Raw genomic sequence first — 21,119 nt, forward strand, 5'->3', positions numbered from 1 at the left:
AATTTTGGCCGATCCGTCCGGAATTGCTTTGAAGATGAGCTTTTGTGTCAGGATACGGGCCCATATATTGTAGCGAGGCGAACGACATAATCGGGGGACAACATTACGCGGCGAAGCTTCCACCCAAAAAAGGGCGCTGATCGCACCCGTTAAATTACACTGACCGGCTGTACTTTTCTCGGAAGTTGCATCACGGGGATGTCAATTTATATACTTTCCTTGTTCGTCGTTTGCCAAATTCCACCCAACTTCGAAAGTGTCGTACAGATTCGGTAGTGTTACTTTGTTTGGCCATCGGACTTTTGAGATCGTGCAAGCATGTATTCAACTACAGTTTATGCTATTCACGATGGGAACTCCCCTCTTAGCTTTCCAGGAAACAGGCGAGTTTTGATAGCTTTACTTTATATATTTTTGTAACGGAGTGAAGGTCTGTGGCATTCACAATCACTTGCAGTACTAGTTTTAATATTAATTAAATTGGAATGATTGACAGGACATGATGTTTACAGAACGGTTAATAAATTGTTCTGCCTAAGTGGCAAATTAACATGAGCCGGGATGGCTTGTTTGCCGAGAACCAGGTGCGTCTGAGAAATCCACCAAAAATCAAGTTTGCGATTACATGGAAAAGCTGAAGCCCAGTTAGCCAGGATCCTGGCATCTTAATTGGGTGTGGGTGGGGTCGGGTCTTATATTGTTTCATCGTTTTTTTGCTCTTTTATTTCCTTTGCGTTACGTCATCTGTGAGTTGTTTCACAGGTTTTCACGCGGAGGATGAGCCAATATAATTATTAATTTGTGTTATGTCATATGGGAGTTTCACAGGATTTTTACGAATAGGATGCCCTTACCAAACCAACCTTATTTTTAACCTGGTTTGAATCTGTTTGAATGCTATTTTAACTATTTGCACACTAGTTTAAGGTCCTCATACTCTATTGTAATCCTATTTTGCAAAAATTGAAAAATAGTGCCATGTAATTTAAAATGTAGTTAAATAGAAGTTAAACACTAGTTAATGACCACTGATAGGATGAGTTCAGCTATTTGTAATCTATTTCTCAGAATAATAGGTTCCAAATAGGTATTTGCAATCTATTTATACATCACACATGTTTCAAAATAGTTTAAAATATGCTATTTAAATCTAATTACAAGGCATCTACGAAAAAAGTTGATGATTTAAAAAGTGGTTGTGAAATATTCTTTACAAAATATATATAGATTTAGCCAAGCCTAAAAGCGGAGCTCCCGGCTTGTTTATTCTCACTTGCTGTAAGATTAGTAAAAATAAAAGGCTTTGAAACTGTTCGGCTTTTGGTTTTCCCAGATATTGGTTAATTATATCATTTTCTTCGCTGCTTAACTAGTGAATTCCACGGTTAATCTCACCTGAAAAAACCGACTGATCGCATGAATCACGAAGGGCTGATTGTGATATCGGTTTTTCCATCGAAATCTACTGTCGAATTCACCAGTTAGGCAATTAATTTTTCTTGAATCGCAAGAGTTTTAAAAGAAAACAAGCAAATCCTCAGGAAGCGAACGGAAAAGAAAAGAAGCCATTTCAGAGTCGAATATCAAAAGCCAGCAAATAGGAATCACGCTAAAATTAGAAATCACGACGTACTATAGCTCGTAATGTGACAGATCGTACTTTATTTATCCACTTTATCTCTGAAAACGAAATCATTTACATTTTGGATGTATGTCATTGAAACACGCCGCCAGCTTGGCTTAGAACCAGAATCGGCTAGAAAGGACAAACTTCAAACAAGATCTCCAACAATTACCTGTATGTGCTCTAAACAAACTTCTGAAAACACAAGCTGGTGATATTTCTCCTTATACCTTTACGAGAACTCATTGCGATTCCCTGTTTAGAACATAAGTGCAAAATTTTCTTGTCACTGTCGAGGCACACCGAAAAACAGTTAGGCAAGCGGAGTAAAAAAACTTCTTGTCAGCTCGCATTTTGAAGCCAAACAAACCAGCAACAGATCGATTATTTCTGTCCAAAAAGAGTACAGATGATTGTTATTAATTCCAGTTAACAATAAAAATTCGAGTTTCATTCCTGAACAAAGGAAAAAACGACCTAAACCACTTTTTAGAATGCATCCACTTGAAATAACTCATCCGTAGAAATAACAAACAGATTAAGCTATTACTGGTGTACTGTTTTGTCGTTCTCTCTTCTTTCGTTTCTGTTCTTCTGTCATAGGCTGTCCAGGCATCTTGCAACCTTCAAGTAGATTCAAAATTAAAATCTTAAGACATACCAAAAACTGCAATTCAGAGCAAAAAGCAGCCCAAACAAATTTAAAATAAATACTGAGCTTTAAGTTTATATTGCTCCAATGCTTGACTTGAATAAATACGTAGCCCCATTGTGTCCTGACCACAGCTATATTATGGTAAACCTGGACTGAAACCAGCAAAAAATGCAAGAAAAATATAGATTTTCCTAACCATACCTGAACACGAAAAGCATCGACTGTCAAGAGCTTTTGTTGACATAGAATGGCTGTGCAGCCGCGTCGAGCCACAGTAAGAGCGCGAAAAAAATTAAGCCTCGTTCAGGTGTGTGTGTGTGTGTGCGTCTGACTTTCTTGAGCCTGCGATCCAATCACCAGTCCCTGGTCATGCGGTCAACTTCAAAAAACAGCTGACCTCGATAAGGGCCAACTCGAGCCCGCGATATGCTCACATGATACTGGTCAGCGGATACCTTGTTTTGACAGGTGTCAATTGACCATAACATTGATGTCCAATATCAAGATGTATGCTGTAAACTAGCTATTGTCTCCTCGATGAGCTCTAAACTTGAGCCCGTGATATGTTACGTGTACTGGTCACATGTCATACATGAAAGGGGTGGACGGACGTTCATGACGTCATGGCTATGAAACCAAATTTTCTCACATCGATGGGTTACCATACATGTTGTATTTTCTTAAGTAAGGTGCACCGTGCGCGTGGAGCTCCGCTAGTAATTAAATAGTCTAGTTGCAAAATCTATTTCAAACGTATGGCATTCATAAATCTCGTAAATAGGAATAAAATAGTCTATTTAAAACTAGTTTGAACTTGAAAGGAGTATTTGAAAGGTATTTTCAAATTGCTGAGTATACTCAAATCATTTTGAAACAAATTTTAATAACCTATTTAATACCTACCCGGTATTTAAAATGGACAGCCATCATAAAGCTTCAAAATAGGGATAAAATAGTCTACATGTATTTATAATTATTTCAAATTAGAAAGAATAATTTAAGGTATTTTCGAATTGCTGAGTATATAAACATAATTTAATATCCTATTTAATACCTATTTAAAATGGACAGCCATCATAAAGCTTCAAAACATGGATAAAATAGTCTATTTATAACTATTTCAAATTGGAAAGAATATTTTAAAGGTATTTTCAAATTGCACAGAACTCTAATCATTTTCAAACATACAGTATTTTAATATAGCCTATATTTTAATACTGCACCTATATAAAATAGACAGTCATTAAAAAGCTTCAAAATAGGGATCAAATTGTATATTTAAAACTATTAGAGATTTTAAAGGAGTAACTTAAAGGTATGTTAATTATAAAGCAAGGAGAACTCTGTAACATAAAATCTCATATGATGATAACAGTACTATAAACTAACTGCGATTTTGAGATGCCGATACTGCGTTATATTGGCAGCTTGTTGGGAGAAAATATATTCTGTATTGGCAGAGTCTTGTAGCAGCAGAGCTCAATACAAAGAAGATATTTTCTCCTAATGGGAAATTTTAGTCCAACAATACTGCAGTGCATTATATTGGCATCGCAAAATGTTAGCAAAAGGGACTTTAAATCCCAATACTATAAATCATAGAGCTGTACAACATGCAATGCATTACACCCATCCCATGTTTATAAATCTCTCAGCTACAGTACATGTACCAGGCAAATGTAACTTGGCAGTGTCTCACGAGTCTCGATATTCGACTCGATTCTCTACTCTCGAGTCTCGCGAGAATCGAGCATCGAGTCGTAGCTATCGTTCATTTAATGAGATTGATAATGAGTTTGATGGTGGAATAATTTTTCATGTGAGTGAATACAGTCTGTATTTGAATGCAAGAAATGTGAAGGTCAAAAAGTCCGGCCTTCCAGGCCTTAAGATTCAAGCCAGGCTTGACCAGGCTTTTTTGAATTTACAGGCCAAAAATGTTGAAGTCTTCAAGATGACAGACATTAATTGACTGCAATTTAGTGTAACAGTGTCTGTAATAGTGACCAGTGACCTTAACCAAACTCTGTGGGCTCAACTGAACTGTCTTTGAAGTAACAATCTTTAAAAAGCCCTTGATGATGTCTTGCAAAATACGATGATATTATGGTTTAACGGCCAATTATCTTTAACAGCAACGTAAACATTATTTTATATCTCACACTTGATCATGAATATTATATTGACTGTTACTAAATTTGACACCTGAGACTAAACCTTTGCATGATTATTCTTAGATGTAAAAAGTATCTGATAAAAGAGCTATATAATGATTTAAGTCCTTCACATTCTATCATGCTAAAGTACAGCTGTAACACCTAAAATTTCATGTTTAAAGCAATTTAAACTGTCACACTGTTCCGCCAAAAAGCCTGGCCTTCCCGGCCATCTAGGATTTTTAAGCCAGGCTTTGCCGGGCTTTTCTGGATTTCCAGGCCTAATTTTTGGGAAGTGAAAGCTAAAAGGGCAATGTGGACTAGGATTTTAAAGGAATCTTTAAGAATTCCTGACTTAATGATTCAACTTGAGGGTCACTTGAGTGAGTTGAAATTCTTGAGAATTTTGTGCAATAGTACTGAATGTGGCAGTGAGACAATAATCAAAGTTTAAGTGCCCTTTCAGGATTTGATTTCATCTGGTGCCTTGAAAAAATGAGCTTTAACTTCAACCTTCAATACAGGTATAACAAGGTTTGGTCTTATTCAAAGCATGCCAATGTGAATGCGATATTTTTCGAGTTAATTCAAACTTTGAACATAAAATCACTCTGTACACGGAGAAATGAAAAAGAATTTAAAGCTTTTATTCTAATGTATTCTATAGATTGAACTGTGACATTAATATCATCAACGGATTACCTGGTTTGATGCTCTCATAATCGACCTTATTCCAAAAGGAACATGTTGCATTACTCTTGAAAATTACACACTCCAACAGACCCGTAGGCGAAACGACCGGTTACGCTCCAAATCAGTACTTAAGCCTTTCAATGAACTCCAGTATATTCAAATCTTGCCCATTTATAATGAATCCGTGCAAAGTTTGTCATCCTCCGCCATCTTGAATAAAACGTGAGAGACCGGACTGGAAACTAGTGAGCCCTTTTCGTTTTGGTCAGCAGTCAGTGGTAACCACTCCAGCTCTTATACAGATTTTGGGCGGCTTTATTCAAACGTTTGTATTTTGTGCATGACGATTTTTTTGTTAGTTTTACACTTTAAATCCTGATCCAGGCAAGGAAATGCTTACAGCAACTCTAGTAAAAAGGTAAGCGTTAACTTTAAGCGAATAACATTTGATTTGATGCCTTATTGTCTTAAAAATGAGGAACGGTTTTAATACCGGACCTGTATGTATTTTCACACCTTCGAGTCAATTTGTGAAGCAAGGATACTCAATTTGGCTTAATTAGATGCTATAATCCTGTGAAAAAATTGGTAAACCTTTAATGAAGAATAATGAAGTTTTAGAGCAAATGGTGAAGCAAATGATTGGAAAACAAGTGCTCATACCGCAAGTTGTATGTATACGATTGACAAATGATTTGATTCCTTCTCGTAAAAATGCTTAATGCTCTCACTTTAACTATTGCAAGCAATGCAGAAAATGCCTGAGAAAGCTATTACTGACGTTTGTAAGTAAAGAGATTCAAATTTATGAGTTGACTCTTCACACACTTAAGTTGTAATAGAAATGATCAGTGATTTAGAGGAATCACTACATGCATCATTAAAGTATAATAATACTGTATACAGTATTTTTTTTAAGTTGCCATGAAAGAGTATAAAGAGACACTTCCTGCAAAAATCTTTGATGGAACAGCAGGGAAAGGTCCTTTACAGCAAACAAAAATGCTTAGCAGCCAATTCTGTCTCCTCAACCAGTTATGGTTTGATGTATTTATGGATCTCTCTTTGCAGACTTGTTTTAGTTCTGTGGTTTATCTGAAACGTTTAAAAGCTTTTTTCGTATTTAAATTTAAAACAAGAATCACGATTTGGGTTGGCAAGGAAAGCTGTGAAATTAATTTTAGAACTGACGTATGTGGGAGCTACTGATAGCAGACAAAGCAATGAATCTCTCGTTTCTGCATACAATCAGCCATATCAAGATTCTAAAACTTTGTTTCATAAAAACCCTCAGCCAGAAATAAGACACACCCCAAGTTTAGCGGTAAATATTTTTTCACATGTACTTTTTTTTTTTTTCAAATCCTGGGCTTTGAAACTTGGGGTGCGACTTATCTATGCATGCGGCTTATACACCTGCATTTATGGTGTACACACATGTACTGTGCAGGGGCGTGAGGACCCTGCCTGCTCAAGGACAGTGAACTGTTGAAACATTGTTCATATGTCAAAATACATGTATGTCTTATAAGAAACATGCACGAATTTGTTAATGGAGTGTTAAGGATCGACAGAATTCTAGATTACTCAAATTTTAAAGTTTTTGTCTGAAAGATTGTATCTTTCCATGCATGGTGAAATCTGGAACCAAAAAAATTCTGTACCAGTTTTGTCCACATTTCAAAGACATTCTTAACCTACAGATGCATTTTAGAGGAAATCCGAAAAAATTTTTTTACCATGATCACTCGGATCATGGTAATTCAAAAGCACCAACAAATCCACTTTCAGAGTGGATTCATCTGTTCTTTTTATGACCGTGATCAGAGTGATCAAAGATCGAAAATCCAGTTTCAAGCTATTTGTATTGGAATAGGTTTTAAATAGCCATAAATTAGGATTAAAATAGCTGCAGAACAGGTTTTAAATGTACAATATTCTTCTGTGTTTTCATGATGCTTTAGTTAAAACTTACATGTATTTGAAAAATTGTTTTTAACCTAGTTTAGAGCTATTCTTATTAGAATAAGTTTTAAATAGCTGTGAATTAGGATTTAAATAGCTGTAGAATAGGTTTTAAATATACAATATTCTTTTGTGCTTTAATTATGTGCTTTAATTAAAGCACATTTGAAAAATGGTTTTTGAAGCGTTTTTCACCTACAGTAGCACTGACATGGACATTTTATGTACCATATCCTTGAGCAATTGGCACTTGACAAAGTCATGTTATGCCATGATGCATTACTCACCGTGTGATTTCCAATTACGTTATGACAACATTAAACGTAACCAGAGGAGTTCTTGGATGACCGCGTGAGCTCCTGTGTCTTGTGTGTGTTTGTGATTAAACATGATTCCAGCCACTTGAGCTGTATCGTTGTTGACTGCATATAACATTGTGTCAGAAGTCCTCTAGAACCCTTATGTCGTTTGGTTTTAATTCACTTTCATGTTCAGTCTCCGAGACCTGGCAAACCTCAGACTGTGGAATTTTTCTTTAATGGTCTGCCATTGTTAACTTTAAAATCTTGAGAGAGCTGGATCAAGGAGAAAATGACATCAAATACTCAATAGTTTAAGAATGAAATGCGTGTGTACACACCCAAATTAATATGGAGCACAGGATTTTCGGGCTTTCAGACTTTTCAACTTGTGTTTTGCACTTATAACATTAAAGCTGCATTTACATGCTGAAATATTTTAAGCTAAATGAGTAAATGAAATCACTGTTCCTTAGATCCAACCCCCTGTGATCCAATCGGTCAGTCTTGAATATGGGTAATTGCTGACTGTGATGTCCAAATTGTTCACTCAAAGTAAACAGCCTTTTGATAAAAATCAAAGCTCAAAATTTTGCCAGTCAAGTGTAAAGTACTCATACTTGATTTTTTGATAATAGTAGCACTTGAAAGTGCTACATAAACGTGTGGTTTGTATGAGAAGAATGCCATTTACTATTTTCAGGTATCTCTTTTTGTTCCCAGAGAATATGCAAATTAGCCAAGTGATGACATCATAAACTCAACTGAATTTTGATCAAATATGATGAAAAAGATATCTCAGCTAATTTGTATCAGAAAGGCTTGATTCCTTGCAGTAAGATTGTAATAGATGTGCTTCACAATATGAGCATACCATTTTTGTTACCATGGCAACATGCTGGGTTCCAGACTGCCCTGATATTAAAGCCTTTGTTCACTACAGTGTACCTTTGATGTTTTATTTTGATATTTGCCAATGGTACTTCGATTGTCTGCACGATCTACACTGTATAGCTGTAGGTGTGTTGCCTGACTGTAGAACTGGTAGCATACTGAGTTTCAATGGTCTCTGCTGCAAATTGGCCGAGATAGCTGTATGTATATACTTGAGGTTATATTGGGTTGAGTGAATGATGTCATCTGTCATCTCATTGCACATTTTACACATTTTTCAAGCCTAAAATTAATTTCTCTAGAACCAATGCAGATATTTCCAAACGGTAAACGGCGTTGTTAATAGTCTTTCCTGGAATTCTATGGGATAAACCTAAAAATTCTTGAAAGCGATAAAAATTTGATCATTATAAGTTATACATGTATACACGTATGTGATTGGCTAAGACCAGTTACTGTAGTATTTTAGCCAAATTTGAAATTGTAAGCACAGCAAGCTAGCTGCTTTAGAGGTGAATGTAATCTACATTCAAATTTTACATGCTTTTTCCACAGCTCCGCGTCCAGACTTGATTGACCCATCAGCGTTGCGGGAGAGCCACGGCTAAAGGCCTGACCAAACACTCGCAACATTTCAACGCAACATTGTTGCATGATGTTGCAACATGTGTTGAATGCACTGGCCAAACGCACGCAACATATCGCAACAGGGTGGCCAAACGTACGCAACATGTTGTGCCCAACAATGTTGCAAGATGTTGGGTTGAAATGTTGCGAACATTTGGTCAGGCCCAGTGATGTTTGCACATGATCTCAGGAGCAAGATCAGCAGTACTATCTCTTGCAATAAGATTGATTCCTGCATTTAGCCCCAGGGCACCTTTTACAGTATTAACTAAAAGTACATGAGGGAATCAATCTGGCTGAATATAAGCTTCATAAGCTGATAACGTGGGTAAAAAGTAAAGGACAAGGTGTACATTGTAGATCTTCTTAATATTTAATATTAATATTTTATAATTCAGCGAAACGATAATTTTTGTAAATTAAAATTTTGAAGCTGTCACTCTTGTGATGTCGTGAAAAGTGCCATGTTCGAAACGATTCCTGGATTTAGTCTCAAGTCTCTTGGTTCTTAATTGTCCACCATCTTGAAAATAAGGTACATGTAGTGATTTGTGATTAGCTAGCAGTGCAATGTTATTTGATTCAGGACACAACTTTGTTGGAAGAGCAGCCAAACACTGCAACATTGTTGTGATTGTTGCATCAAGCAGAATTGTTGGGTGTAATTTATGTTTGATCAAAAGCAAGTTACTCTATCCAACACTCAATGGAATGAAAAATGTTTGAGTGACATCATTGCATGACAGCATGAAATGGTTCTAACAATATGTTGGATCAAGTAAAAATGGAGTGTTGAATGCATCTTACAAAGCAATTTACATTTCAATCTAGAGATTCTTCTTTTATGCCAGGAACAAGTTCTTTTTGCTTGCCTTTTTTTTGTCAGCAAATTTCCTTTTGGACCGTGATTTTTTTGTGTGATGGAACATTCGGATAAATTGTCTTTAGTAGTGGTATTTGTGGGCCATTATAGGGTGCACTGTGAGTTTGTAATGTTTTGCTCACTTATAAAAACTACATGTAATCTATCTACCCAGTTTTAATTTTTTTCACTCGTTGTCTTACTGTATTTTTGATGCCTGTGATCAAAACGAGAGAGGCGTAGTATGTGCAATTAATGATTATATTTTATGCATATTTACTTACTGGGGAAATCCATGTTGCAGACTCGCTGACATGGACAGGACAGCCTAACAACCCAACAGAAGCAAGGAAGGGAAATAATGTGGTGCTTACATGGAATTATGCCCTCACCACTGATGAACAGGCCAAGAGTCAGAATTTTTTCTTGATTCAGTGGTTGAAGTTCAATTCTTCATTGCTGATGTTTGATCAGATTGCTTCAAAAGCATTCATTTCTGTCCTTGACCCTCTTCTTTCCTACCAAGAGCCATTATCTCCACATATTGTGATTGATAAAAATAATAAGACAGACTCAGTTACTTTGCATATTAATAATGTGAGGGAAGATGATGAAGGACAATACAAGATTCGGTATGTAGACAGTGGTGGCAATGTCCTTGCTGAGCTAGCGATGAATTTGACAGTTCTTGGTAAGTGTGTCATGTTACTTTACTGCCTCGACAACTTGTATATTTAAACTACATTGCCTACTTTGATAATTACAAAATTATATTGTGGTTTATTAAATTTTGTTTCTGGTTTGAAAAGGTTTTTTTTATAATGCTTCTCATTTTAACATTTATGAATAAATGATATCTTTCTGTAATTAATTAAAAACAGGGCTGCTGCCTAATAAAATTTTCCGGGAGCCTTTAGGGCTTCCAACAATCATTAAAAGTTAGTAGCCCGAGTCTAGAGCCCAGAATTGTATTTTAAGTAATTTCAGCTGGGATTGTATTTACAAGAAAGTGAGAATGAATCATGTAAGGGGCCCATTTGGGCTACTTACAAGTACAGAAATTTTGTCCCCCGCGCTCGCAAATAAGGTGCCCCAGGTGACCAGGCGACTGTAAGTTTAATAGGCAGCAACCTTGACAAAACTCTTGATTTACATTTACTGTTTGCTTCTTCTGTAGTGATATATCGATAATTATATGCATGGACAAATGCTAAATAATTAAACGTTGTATTAATTACCTTACCTGTGGTATATTGTCATTCTTTCGCCTCAGAAGTGGTATTTTGAACGATTTTGAAGATCTCGAGTTTGCTGTTTACTGTGCCTCTCAATAGAAGGACAATGGTGGAAGCTAATTTTTTGAATGGCTCCAGCACTGGACGATTTTTCCTGGGAATATCGCATTGCTCCACTTTGAAACTTTGCAGGAGAATGGCCGAAAGATTCACGCTTCTTCTGGTACTTCTCGCTCGAAAATTCTTCCAAATGGCCCAGAGCTACATGTAGCCCTCGAAAAAATCTATATCTCATACCTTCTGTACCGTCGAGATGTGTAACACTTTTCTCATGTGCCAGCCAAGTTCAGCCTCAAACAGGGTCCAATTAATCAGAAACATAAGAGGCAATCAGTAGGCTGGCACACGTGAAAACATCAAAAGTGCTACGAATGTTGACCGCTCGGAAGGGATTTTGATTTTCTTTAAGCGCTTGCTCTGGGCCGTTTGGATGAATTTTCAGTTGAGAAGTATGAGAAGAAGTGTGAATCTTTAGGCCATTTTCCTGCGAAGTTTCAAAGCGGAGCGTTGCGATTTTCTGGAAAAAAATCGCCCTCCGTTCCAGCAAAAAGAAATAGGTTCCACCCATGTCCTTCTATTGAGAGGCACAGTAAACAGTGAATTCAAAATTTTCCAAATCTTGCAAAATACCACTTCTGAAGCAAAGGAACGACACTTAAGTACACCGCACGTGATGCAATACAGTGTTTATTTAGCGTTAGGCCATACACTACAGGTGCACTTATCAATGTATTGCTACAGAAGAAGCAAACGGTGAATTCAATACATTTATAATAAAATTACAAACGGTTACACTAACAGATTGTGTGGGCGCCCTGTGGTGCATCAAGCCTGTGGCCATTCCTTTGCCCAATAACAAATTTTGCTAGAAGGTACAATCTCTCAATTTTTATCATTGATAATTCTTTGATACCACACAATTAATGCTCACTCAGTTTCGTTTTTTAGCAATTTTGTGTATACTGATTTGGTTTGAAATTCTTTGGAATTTTGTCATATTTTTGCTCTACTACCTTTTAAACCGTCTGTCAAGATGTACATGCATTTCAATGAAAGTGACACTGTATGCATTTGAAGGAAAAAAAAAAAACAGAAAAGTGTGGGCAATGTGCGAGCCATGCGAGCCATGCAAGTCAACATGCGAGTCGCACAGTTATTGAAAACTAACCGTTTAAAAATGGGTGCTTAGACTTTAAAATACTGTTTACCAGTGCTATTTGAAACAGGCTGGTGCTTAGACTTAAATGAGAGACTCACATGGCTCGCTGGCGCACAGTTTGTCGAGACCTGAACAAAACAGAAATGTAAACAATTACAAAAATAATTCTCAATATTTTTTGCATTGCAGCGGAGTACATTTCTTGTACCTAAAATATTAACTTTCCGCGTAAATCACGATGTCATTTGGCCATGGTTCGCACAATCTTGAAAAGGTCTTGAATTTTAGGACCCATCTTGAAAAGTCCTTGAATTCGTTTGAAGTCCATGAAAAGTACTTGATTTCTTTATTAGGTCTTGAAAAATCCTTGCAATACACAAATTTGTTTATGCCACATCATTTTCTGAGAAATTAAATTATTTTGCCAACGAAAATTTGGGCATTTACATGTATGACTAATAACAAGCCATAAGCGATTGCGGTGAGAAAATTCTAGGAAAAAAACGCAAAGGCGTACATGAAACGAAACTGCATCTTCACCTCATTGCACCAAGCTGTTGGTTGTCCGCCACGTGTTTTGCACCATGTAAATAGTTTGGTTTCTCTCTTCGTTTTCAATTTAAATGGTTAAGCGATCCAAACTGTAGCTGGATAACAGAATTTAAAGGCGACAAACGCAAGGCTATGTGTGCATGTGTGTGCATGGGAGAAAGCACTCAAAAGTCTCACATGATTGGCGATAAACATAAAAGGAACACTTGTACAACTTCAAGTTTAACTCAGTCTGCGCTGGTCGGTACATTTTTATCCAAAGAAGTTACTTCAAGTTGTGATCTAAGGTCATGCAGAATCGGGTTTCAGTCGTACGGAAGCGAATAACGCTCTGAAAGGCAGCCAAAGAAGGAAGAAGAAGGCTGCTATTAAAAACATCATCATCATCTTAGTAACATTTTTATAAACAATATGATTTTTCTATCTTCAAATACTATTTCTACACCCAGATGCAACTTCAAGTCATGGCCAGTGACTGCTGTCCTTTTAAGAAGTGTTATTACAAAATATTACAGTATAAAATAATGTGACCAACCGTGGCTGGTGAGTGGGACCAAGAATGTCAGTTTATTGAATAAATGTTAGTCCTTGAAAACTGTAATTTGTCCTTGAAAAGTCCTTGAAAAGTCCTTGAATTTCGTTTGCCTTAAGTTGTACAAACCATGTTTGGCAGAAGAAACATAATTATTTAAGATATTGGTACTTGAAGTTCAGTTTGGAAGTCTTGATAAAAAAGTCCATTGCATGCATGATTAATAAACTGTAGGCCCTGTCTCACAACCCTTCATTGTTCATAACCCTGTGGACATAAAAGAACCATGCACACACTACATGTACATGTATTCGCAAAAGTCCTCTGTGGTATATCATGGTTGGTAGGGTACTGTAAATGCTTAGGGATACTAGCTACACCAAGCTGGGTAAAGAAAGATAATTAATATTATGCATGATGATTGCATTGCAAGGAACATTTTATAAATAAACTGATTTCTTGTGGTATTCCAAAACTAATCTATTGAAGTGCCTATGAAATAAGAAATCACCAAAGTGTATTTGAAAGACTTTTTGAAGAAAAGAAACGTGGTGTTTTCATATTTGAACTAATTATCTCTTATCGTTCCAGAGATATTATTTAAAAGTGTTTGAGTAAAAACTGATGAGGTCATCAGGGGTTCCAAAGGCAAAAAAATCAAACTTGACACCGGTAGTGTACATGAGTCAATGCATAAAATGACATTTTACAGTTGCCATGGCAACAATTGCTTCCAGATCAAGTTTTTGCTAAACTGGTGCACCCACTTTCTGTCTTAACCAAACATCATTCACTGTTAATGAGTTGTTAAGGAGACCTTACAGCAACATGAGCTCCATGTGTGTTTTGAGCAGGACTGTCTGTCTTTCCTGATTTCAGAGGAAGTTGAGATATTTCTTTTACTACAAGAAGGGACTGGAGCCAAAAGTGTTGCAATGGTTATGTCATGCTCTACACCGTCTTGCACCTTTCTTAAGGGTTATTGGGATTACTCAGTTGCCAAGTTTTAATATCATCACTGTTATCCTCCAGTGATTATGTTTGATTTAGTGATCCATCTTTCATGGAACCACTGATGATGTCATCAATTTGGTAATTTGCATAGCACAAAAGCTCTAATATCTCTGAAAGAAAAAGAGATACATCAAAACTGAAGAGGGCATTCTTTCATTTATCTCTAACTGCATGTCAAACTACATGTACATGTTCTTATTTACATATTTTGATTAGAATGAAAGAGCATTCCAACAGTTTTTTGCTTTACTGGCTTGGTTTTCTCGCTTTCAAGAGTCTTATTTTAAGGCTCTAATGATTTTATTTTGTAGATCCTCCAAGCAATATCAGTGCCTCAAGCGACCTAAACATAACAGCACCTGCTAACTTGATTTTGAACTGTTCAGCTAATGGTAAACCAGAACCAACAATTACCTGGACAAGACTCTCTGATAATACTGAAGTCACCATGCCTTTGAGCATCACTGGTAGACAGGATGAAGGAGACTACAGGTGCACTGCTGCTAATGGTGTTGGAACTCCTCTGACCAAAGATGTCTCTATTATTGTTCTGTGTGAGTGACAGAGTTTTTTGAGCTTTGCATTGTACAGTGCATTTCAAGCAAGTTTAAGTGTTCAAAGTCTCTTCATTGACTTACAAATGTATGATGCACCACAAACATTCACGTATGTCTGTAATTGACCCTACTTACTGCTGTACACATAATTTTGACATCCAACACGAAATGTCCTTTTACGTCTATTTCCAACAATGAGGTGACGGTAAAGGTTAGTGTTATTTTTAGCTTAGGGTCACTGGGTGAATGCAGCTGTTTATCTTTACTTGAGGAGCAGCATTTGGAGAACACTTTGTGATGTTAATTGAAATCAGGATGCATTATAATAATAATTATTTATTGGGGTCAATCCAAACATTTAGTTCTACACCTTATTCATAATCTCATGGTTAAACTGCATTGGCCCTGAAAAGCCCCTGTGGGGAGTGTAACGTAGTCGCTAAGGTGGACAACGAAACACCAAAGCACTTAAACGCAACGTTTTAATAATAATTTATTGTAAACCGAGTGTACATCAAGCGAAGAACAAGAACACAGGTGGGATTCCGGATGTAAACTAAACTGTATGTCTTTTGAATTAACTCAACATGCATCAATTAACATCGTTACATCTCCCTTCGTTGTTCGAAGGAAGAGAGGATAAAGAAAGAGAAACGTAAATTGTTTCCTAGAGTGATTGTTCGGAGGACATGAACAGTATAGGAAAAGTGTCAGCATGCATAGTCGCTTAGGTATGCTGGTCTTCGTAGGACTCTTCCCAGGGTGCTACATCTTTCGGGATTTGATATGTTGTCCGCTGGAGGGCATGGTTCTGCTTGTGGCCTGACCACCTCCTGGGGCATTGATTCAGCTACTTGTGGTACCTGTTCAACTTTGGTCAAGGGCAGAGGACCAGGATCGGAGCTAGATACCTCAATGTCAGGAGGTGATTGTTTTGGAACTTCAGCTGTGAGAGGCTGGTGTTGGCGGTTCCTGCGATACACCCTTCTATCGTCACTAATTACTTGGTATGAATGTACACCAACTTGTTTGTCAACCGTTGCTTGGGTCCATTGGTGACTATACTTGGGTGGAAGGACATGAACAGTGCTCCCTGGTTCAAGTGGCCGGAGTTCTTTAGTGCCCTTGTTGTAATAGAAGGGTTGTTTTAGTAGTCTGCCAGCGGTAGGCAGGAGTGTTTTGGTACGTTGGCCAGGGAGACGCTGAGCTGGAGATGTTCCTAGTCCTTCTGTGGGGGTGTTGCGGAAGTCAAGGAATCCCAAGTAGGGGTCACTGCCAGCCTCTAAGGCCTTAAGCATGACTCCCTGCGCAGTCTTTACCGTGTTTTCCGCCTTTCCGTTTGACTGCAGGTAGGTGGGGGAGCTTGTGACATGATCAAACTCATACAAATCTTTGAACTTCTTAAACTCCTGTGAGCTGAACTGGGGGTCATTGTCGCTTACTATGTTGTCCGGAATTCCATGCCTGGCCATATGAGGCTTGAGCTTTTCAATTACTTCTTTCAATGTCTTAGTAACAAGCTTGTCTACCTCAAAGAAGTTTGAGTAGTAGTCAGTATTTTGGCCCATTATCTCGTTTATTCCAGACCATGTTTTCTTCATATCGTTCATATGCTGTAAGAAGTATGTGTGGTAATAAAGCTTCTTACCGTGTCGAATCAAGGTTATTTTGTTTCTATAGATTTTGTATTTGTCGACATCCCCTGAAGCAAATAGAGCATTCTTAATCTTTATAGATTTGAGTAACCCTTTGGTAAACTCGAAACCTTACTTGAAGTCTTCGTACAGATGATCACTAGTACTGTCGGGATATTTGGGTCGGATTAATCAGTCGAAATTATTGATAAAACTTGCTTTACGGTAACCGATGCCGAGCGAAACGGGAAGCCATTCTGTTCTTTATCCGTTTGCTCAGAGATGAATAGTTAACAATTAGACGCGTAGCCTTTGTGGGCTACGGTTCAATTGACCCTCGAGGGCGAATGGTCTAATTGTTTTAGTATCACCCAACTAGTCGGACAGAAAAGGCAATAATAACGTTAGCAAATGCAAGTTAAGATATATTTATTTGGGAATAAAACGAAAGAAAGCGTCACACTTTTCGCTACTCGTGTACTATTAATAATGATCCTCTAGTAGCGTAGCCAATCAAAATGCAGGATTTGCATCAGTCTACTAGTTGGGTGATACTAATACTTGTTATTAAACTTTCAACCTCGGATATTGCGTTTCTAGCATTCTCATTGGTTCACTTAATCTCGGTTATTAGCTCATATAACGTGTGGCCTAATATGTAAACTGATTGCGCCAAGTTTTGTGGTAGTTTTCTAACATCAAAACAGAATAATTCAGTAAAACTTGGCTTTAATTTCCAAGTGCTTACACGATTTTTCAAAAAGTCTCAAATCCTGGAGGAAACGCTGCCAAAATGTTGTATGCGCTTTTCACATAATGAATTTAACTTACTTTCACCAACATTTCAATGTTATTACATGTACGTCGAAATACTTGTTTGTCATAGCATCCGCCATTTTTAGTATGCGTCTGCATACTTATTCGAGAAAGCCTGGAGCGACGACTTATTACGTCACTTACTCAACCTATCGCTCGCTGCTACTTGAGTAAACAATGGAAAACGTGTCTGAAAGCGAAGCTTCGTCTTCTATCGATCATGATTTCTCGTTTTTTCGTCAGAGTACCCCTTTAAGCTTTCAGAATTTCATGAAAATTTAATATAATTATTACATTCTTGCTTGTTGGACATGAGACTGTAAGGATGTTTACAATCAACATGTGTAAGGCGGCTTACAAACGCCGTTTGTAAGACTGCTTACAAACGCCTTGTTTTTAAAAAAGACGCTGTATGTAAGAGTTTTGGATGATCTTCTGACTGATTTTATAATTAAACGCCGTCTGTTAGACAGTACAAAGCTGCTGACAATGATCCTAATCAGTATTGTTATTAAACAAGCAGTTAAGCGAGCTGCGGTGGTTTTTATGGATAAGATATGGTGAATAAGTGAGGCCATGAAGGTCATACATTAATAAATAGAGATCCAACTCGAAGACAAGACTAAACGGGTTAGTTAAGAAATGAGCGATTCTTTTAATTTTGAGAAAAGGAATTTGGCCAAAAAACAGGTTATCTTTTCTTGATCAGGGATATTTTGTTTTTTACCTAAGTTACACAAACGTGGCTGTCCGGGTAGGCCAGTTATCTGTGGAGGTATTACATCCATAAAAAAGAAATCGCATTTTGTAGATTACGGGTGGAGACTTGTGTTTCTGCCAGTTTTGCGTTGAGAAGAATTTAAGCGAGCTCTTTTAATCAATTAATTAATTCAATTAATCAACCGAATTTAATAGTTCCACCTTGGTTGCACTGGCGCTCTAAAGGAGCGAGTTAACATTTTCTAAAACTTTTTTTCTAAAAGTGAATAAATTATCTTGCAAACGTCCATCCAGTGGACGAAGTGTCCGTTAAAATCTAGTAAGCCTTTACTACCTATTTCCAACAATAAGGTAAGGATGAAGGTTATATATCAATCTTAAAAGGTAAAGTCACTGCTTACGAGCCAGAAAGCCCATCAGGCTGGCGCTTATTTCCCCTGTTTCCGTAGCATGAAGCGACTAAGAGTATTTATATTCCACCCTGGATGGATATGGATATGTCAATCTTAGCCCGAGGTTTTTTAAACGCCGTGGGGATTCTTGCTTTTGTTGTACAGGAAAAGGAGGCACGTCTATTGGATTCTATCATTACATTTCTGATGGTTTTTTCTTAACTTGCCTCACTAAAACTGTCAACTGGGTCCTCTAAGTTGTATTGACGAATGTCCGTGACATTCACAGGCTATTCTGCAAGCAAGAAATATCCGATAAGAGTCAACGGTGGTGCCTGTCTCATTAATTACTTTATTTACATTGTGCTTTAGCTTGCATGATTACACCTGAAAATGTCATTTTAAGCGAAAACGTGACAACCAGAGGTGAAGTCTGTTTGAACGTTATGGTAAACGTCACATGGACAGTTGAAGCCACCAATCCTGCGCAGGGCCATTCCTATCAACCCAGTTCAGTGTTGGAGTGAATTGGCAAGACTGCGCTAGAAGCGTTTTATGTAATTTTTGCCGATCCTCTCTTCTTAGATCCTGCTCAAGCTTCAGGTTGCAGAGCGGATGTCTCAATACCTGAGGGAAGCACAACACTGTTTTCATGTCCAGTTGATGGAAACCCTGAACCTAACATAACATGGTACAAGGGCAGTAAAGCAGGTGGAACAGTGATTTCCATTGCAAAACAGTTGGAAGCAAGGGAAACTGGATGTTACACTTGCTCTGCAAGCAACTCTCTTGGAACACCAGTCACTGTCACACAATGCCTGAGAATTGGTAAGTGAAGTCATGCGCCTATCCCTTTCAAAGAAGCGCTGGTGGTTAACGCTTACCTACAATTTTTTTTTCTGGAAACGCCATGTTTCGGGTGTAAGTAGAATCGGCGGTAACCATCACTGACTTTTTATTAATGTACAACTAAATCGGTGGTCATGCAGTATTAAAAAGGCCATCCCCATAAAATGTTTCATTTCCCATCGCTCGACCGATCCATTGTTTTGGAAAAGTAAAAAAAAAATTCCACAATCACTTGTAAAGAAGCAAGTACTTTAATTTACAAGGACACGATCTTGTCTTATTAACACCAATTGTCTTAAATTATCATCGATACTTCGTTTTTGTAGCCCTTTTAGACATTTGATAGTCCTGTTAATATACATATGAACTTGCTCGTGCATTTTAGTGATTTATTTTCACTTGTAAAGTTTTTAAAGCTTTCAAATTTGAGAACCTTCAAAACATCGCTAGTGCTTAATAATGACAAAATGCACTCGCGTTCATAAGATTTCCTATACTAAGGGCTTCTCTCATGGCAATTGGTTTACGCTGCGCAGTAATGAAACTAATTTGCAAAGCAAATCTCACTATCTTGATTACTCTTAAGAATTAAAAGATACGCATACTTGGTGTCGTGCATTTAACTGCACTTTCAATACATCTCAGCTGTCAATTAATCTATATTTTGCGAGTTCTTGCAATTTATTATCATTAAAAAAAAAATTGCAAACGTCTGTCGGCCATTTTGTTTTCATTTTATCTCTGTCGCTCGTACGCTGGTAGTTGCCATAAAAATTGAATTTAGACTCCACAACTGATTATAAGTACTCTTTTTGTACAATCTTTGTTGGTTGTATGATAATCGTAAGGAAGACTTCGTTCTTAGAATCGTTTTTAATACCAAGTTGAGGAAAGTGGAATTTCGTGTGTGTTTATTGTTGCAGAACGTATGGAAACTATTCAAAGGATTGCTTTAACCATCACCAACATGGACTGCAATAATTTTTCAGAACAGGACTTTCGAAAAGAGGTATGGATGAAATGTTCTTGTGCACTCCGGAGCTATTAACTGTAAACTGATGACGATTGATGAAGTAGTCTGTGGTTTTTTTTTGGAACAGCCATAAAATGCTTGGACGCTTTAGATGCGCGCATTTCCTTTTCTTTTCGTCATGGATGTTGTTATCAGTGTCTGCTTTGTTCCTTTTTAGGTTGAAGAAACACTCCAACCTTTTGAACTTATCAGTATTGAAATGGAAACTCGGTATGTTTATCTGTCATTCTGGTTTTGCACAACACTTTTATCGATGAGTCTCAATTACCGTTACCTCTCTGTTATTAGTCGTAGCTATTAAATTTCATTTGTAAATCATTAGGTCGTTCTTATATATTTCAGGTGTGGTAGTGTGGTTGTTTACCTAACTCTAAGATTCCTTCAGATTGTTACTGCAAATCAAATAAGGTCAGCTCTTGCAGCTGCTGCCAGGCAAAACAAATTCGGAAACTTTATCGTGGATCCCAATTCCATAAAAGAGCTTGTATCGACAGAAATGAGTTCAGCATCGCCAACTTCTACAAGAATCACAAAAGGTACAAACAGTTGTTAATTGATTATGATGGCTTTGATTCGATGTGGTAGGAAGTTTAGTAGCTAAGCTGATGACGATGATGCCGACTACAATCATTGTCACGATGGTTCAAAAATGAGCGTTGGTGTAAAGTTTTGACTAATTATGTCAATTTATCTCTCTTCAAAGAATGCCAATGCACATGCGGCACCACTCTGTTGGTAATCATTGGAGTTCTTGTGTTTATCATCATTCTTCTAATTCTGGTCATAGTCTG

At 37.4% G+C, this 21,119-nt stretch overlaps 3 protein-coding genes across 3 annotated transcripts in view; 2 read left to right on the forward strand and 1 right to left on the reverse strand.

The window, feature by feature from the left end:
* Positions 1-21,119, forward strand: part of LOC138029742 (fibroblast growth factor receptor 2-like) — a 466,762-nt gene that overhangs the window by 435,093 nt on the left and 10,550 nt on the right. The gene's annotated exons all lie outside the window — the stretch shown is intronic.
* Positions 1-21,119, reverse strand: part of LOC138029770 (tyrosine-protein kinase receptor Tie-1-like) — a 556,173-nt gene that overhangs the window by 29,647 nt on the left and 505,407 nt on the right. The gene's annotated exons all lie outside the window — the stretch shown is intronic.
* LOC138029417 (protein CEPU-1-like) lies at positions 9,085-20,696 on the forward strand. Its single transcript, XM_068877162.1, has 7 exons — positions 9,085-9,260; positions 10,080-10,466; positions 14,639-14,881; positions 19,032-19,274; positions 20,219-20,304; positions 20,486-20,538; positions 20,651-20,696. Exons 2-7 carry the CDS (start codon positions 10,238-10,240, stop codon positions 20,694-20,696), a joined length of 900 nt encoding a protein of 299 aa, XP_068733263.1. The 5' UTR covers positions 9,085-9,260; positions 10,080-10,237.

Source organism: Montipora capricornis, chromosome 13 (assembly GCF_036669925.1).
Source record: "Montipora capricornis isolate CH-2021 chromosome 13, ASM3666992v2, whole genome shotgun sequence".
NCBI classification, from domain to species: Eukaryota; Metazoa; Cnidaria; class Anthozoa; order Scleractinia; family Acroporidae; genus Montipora; species Montipora capricornis.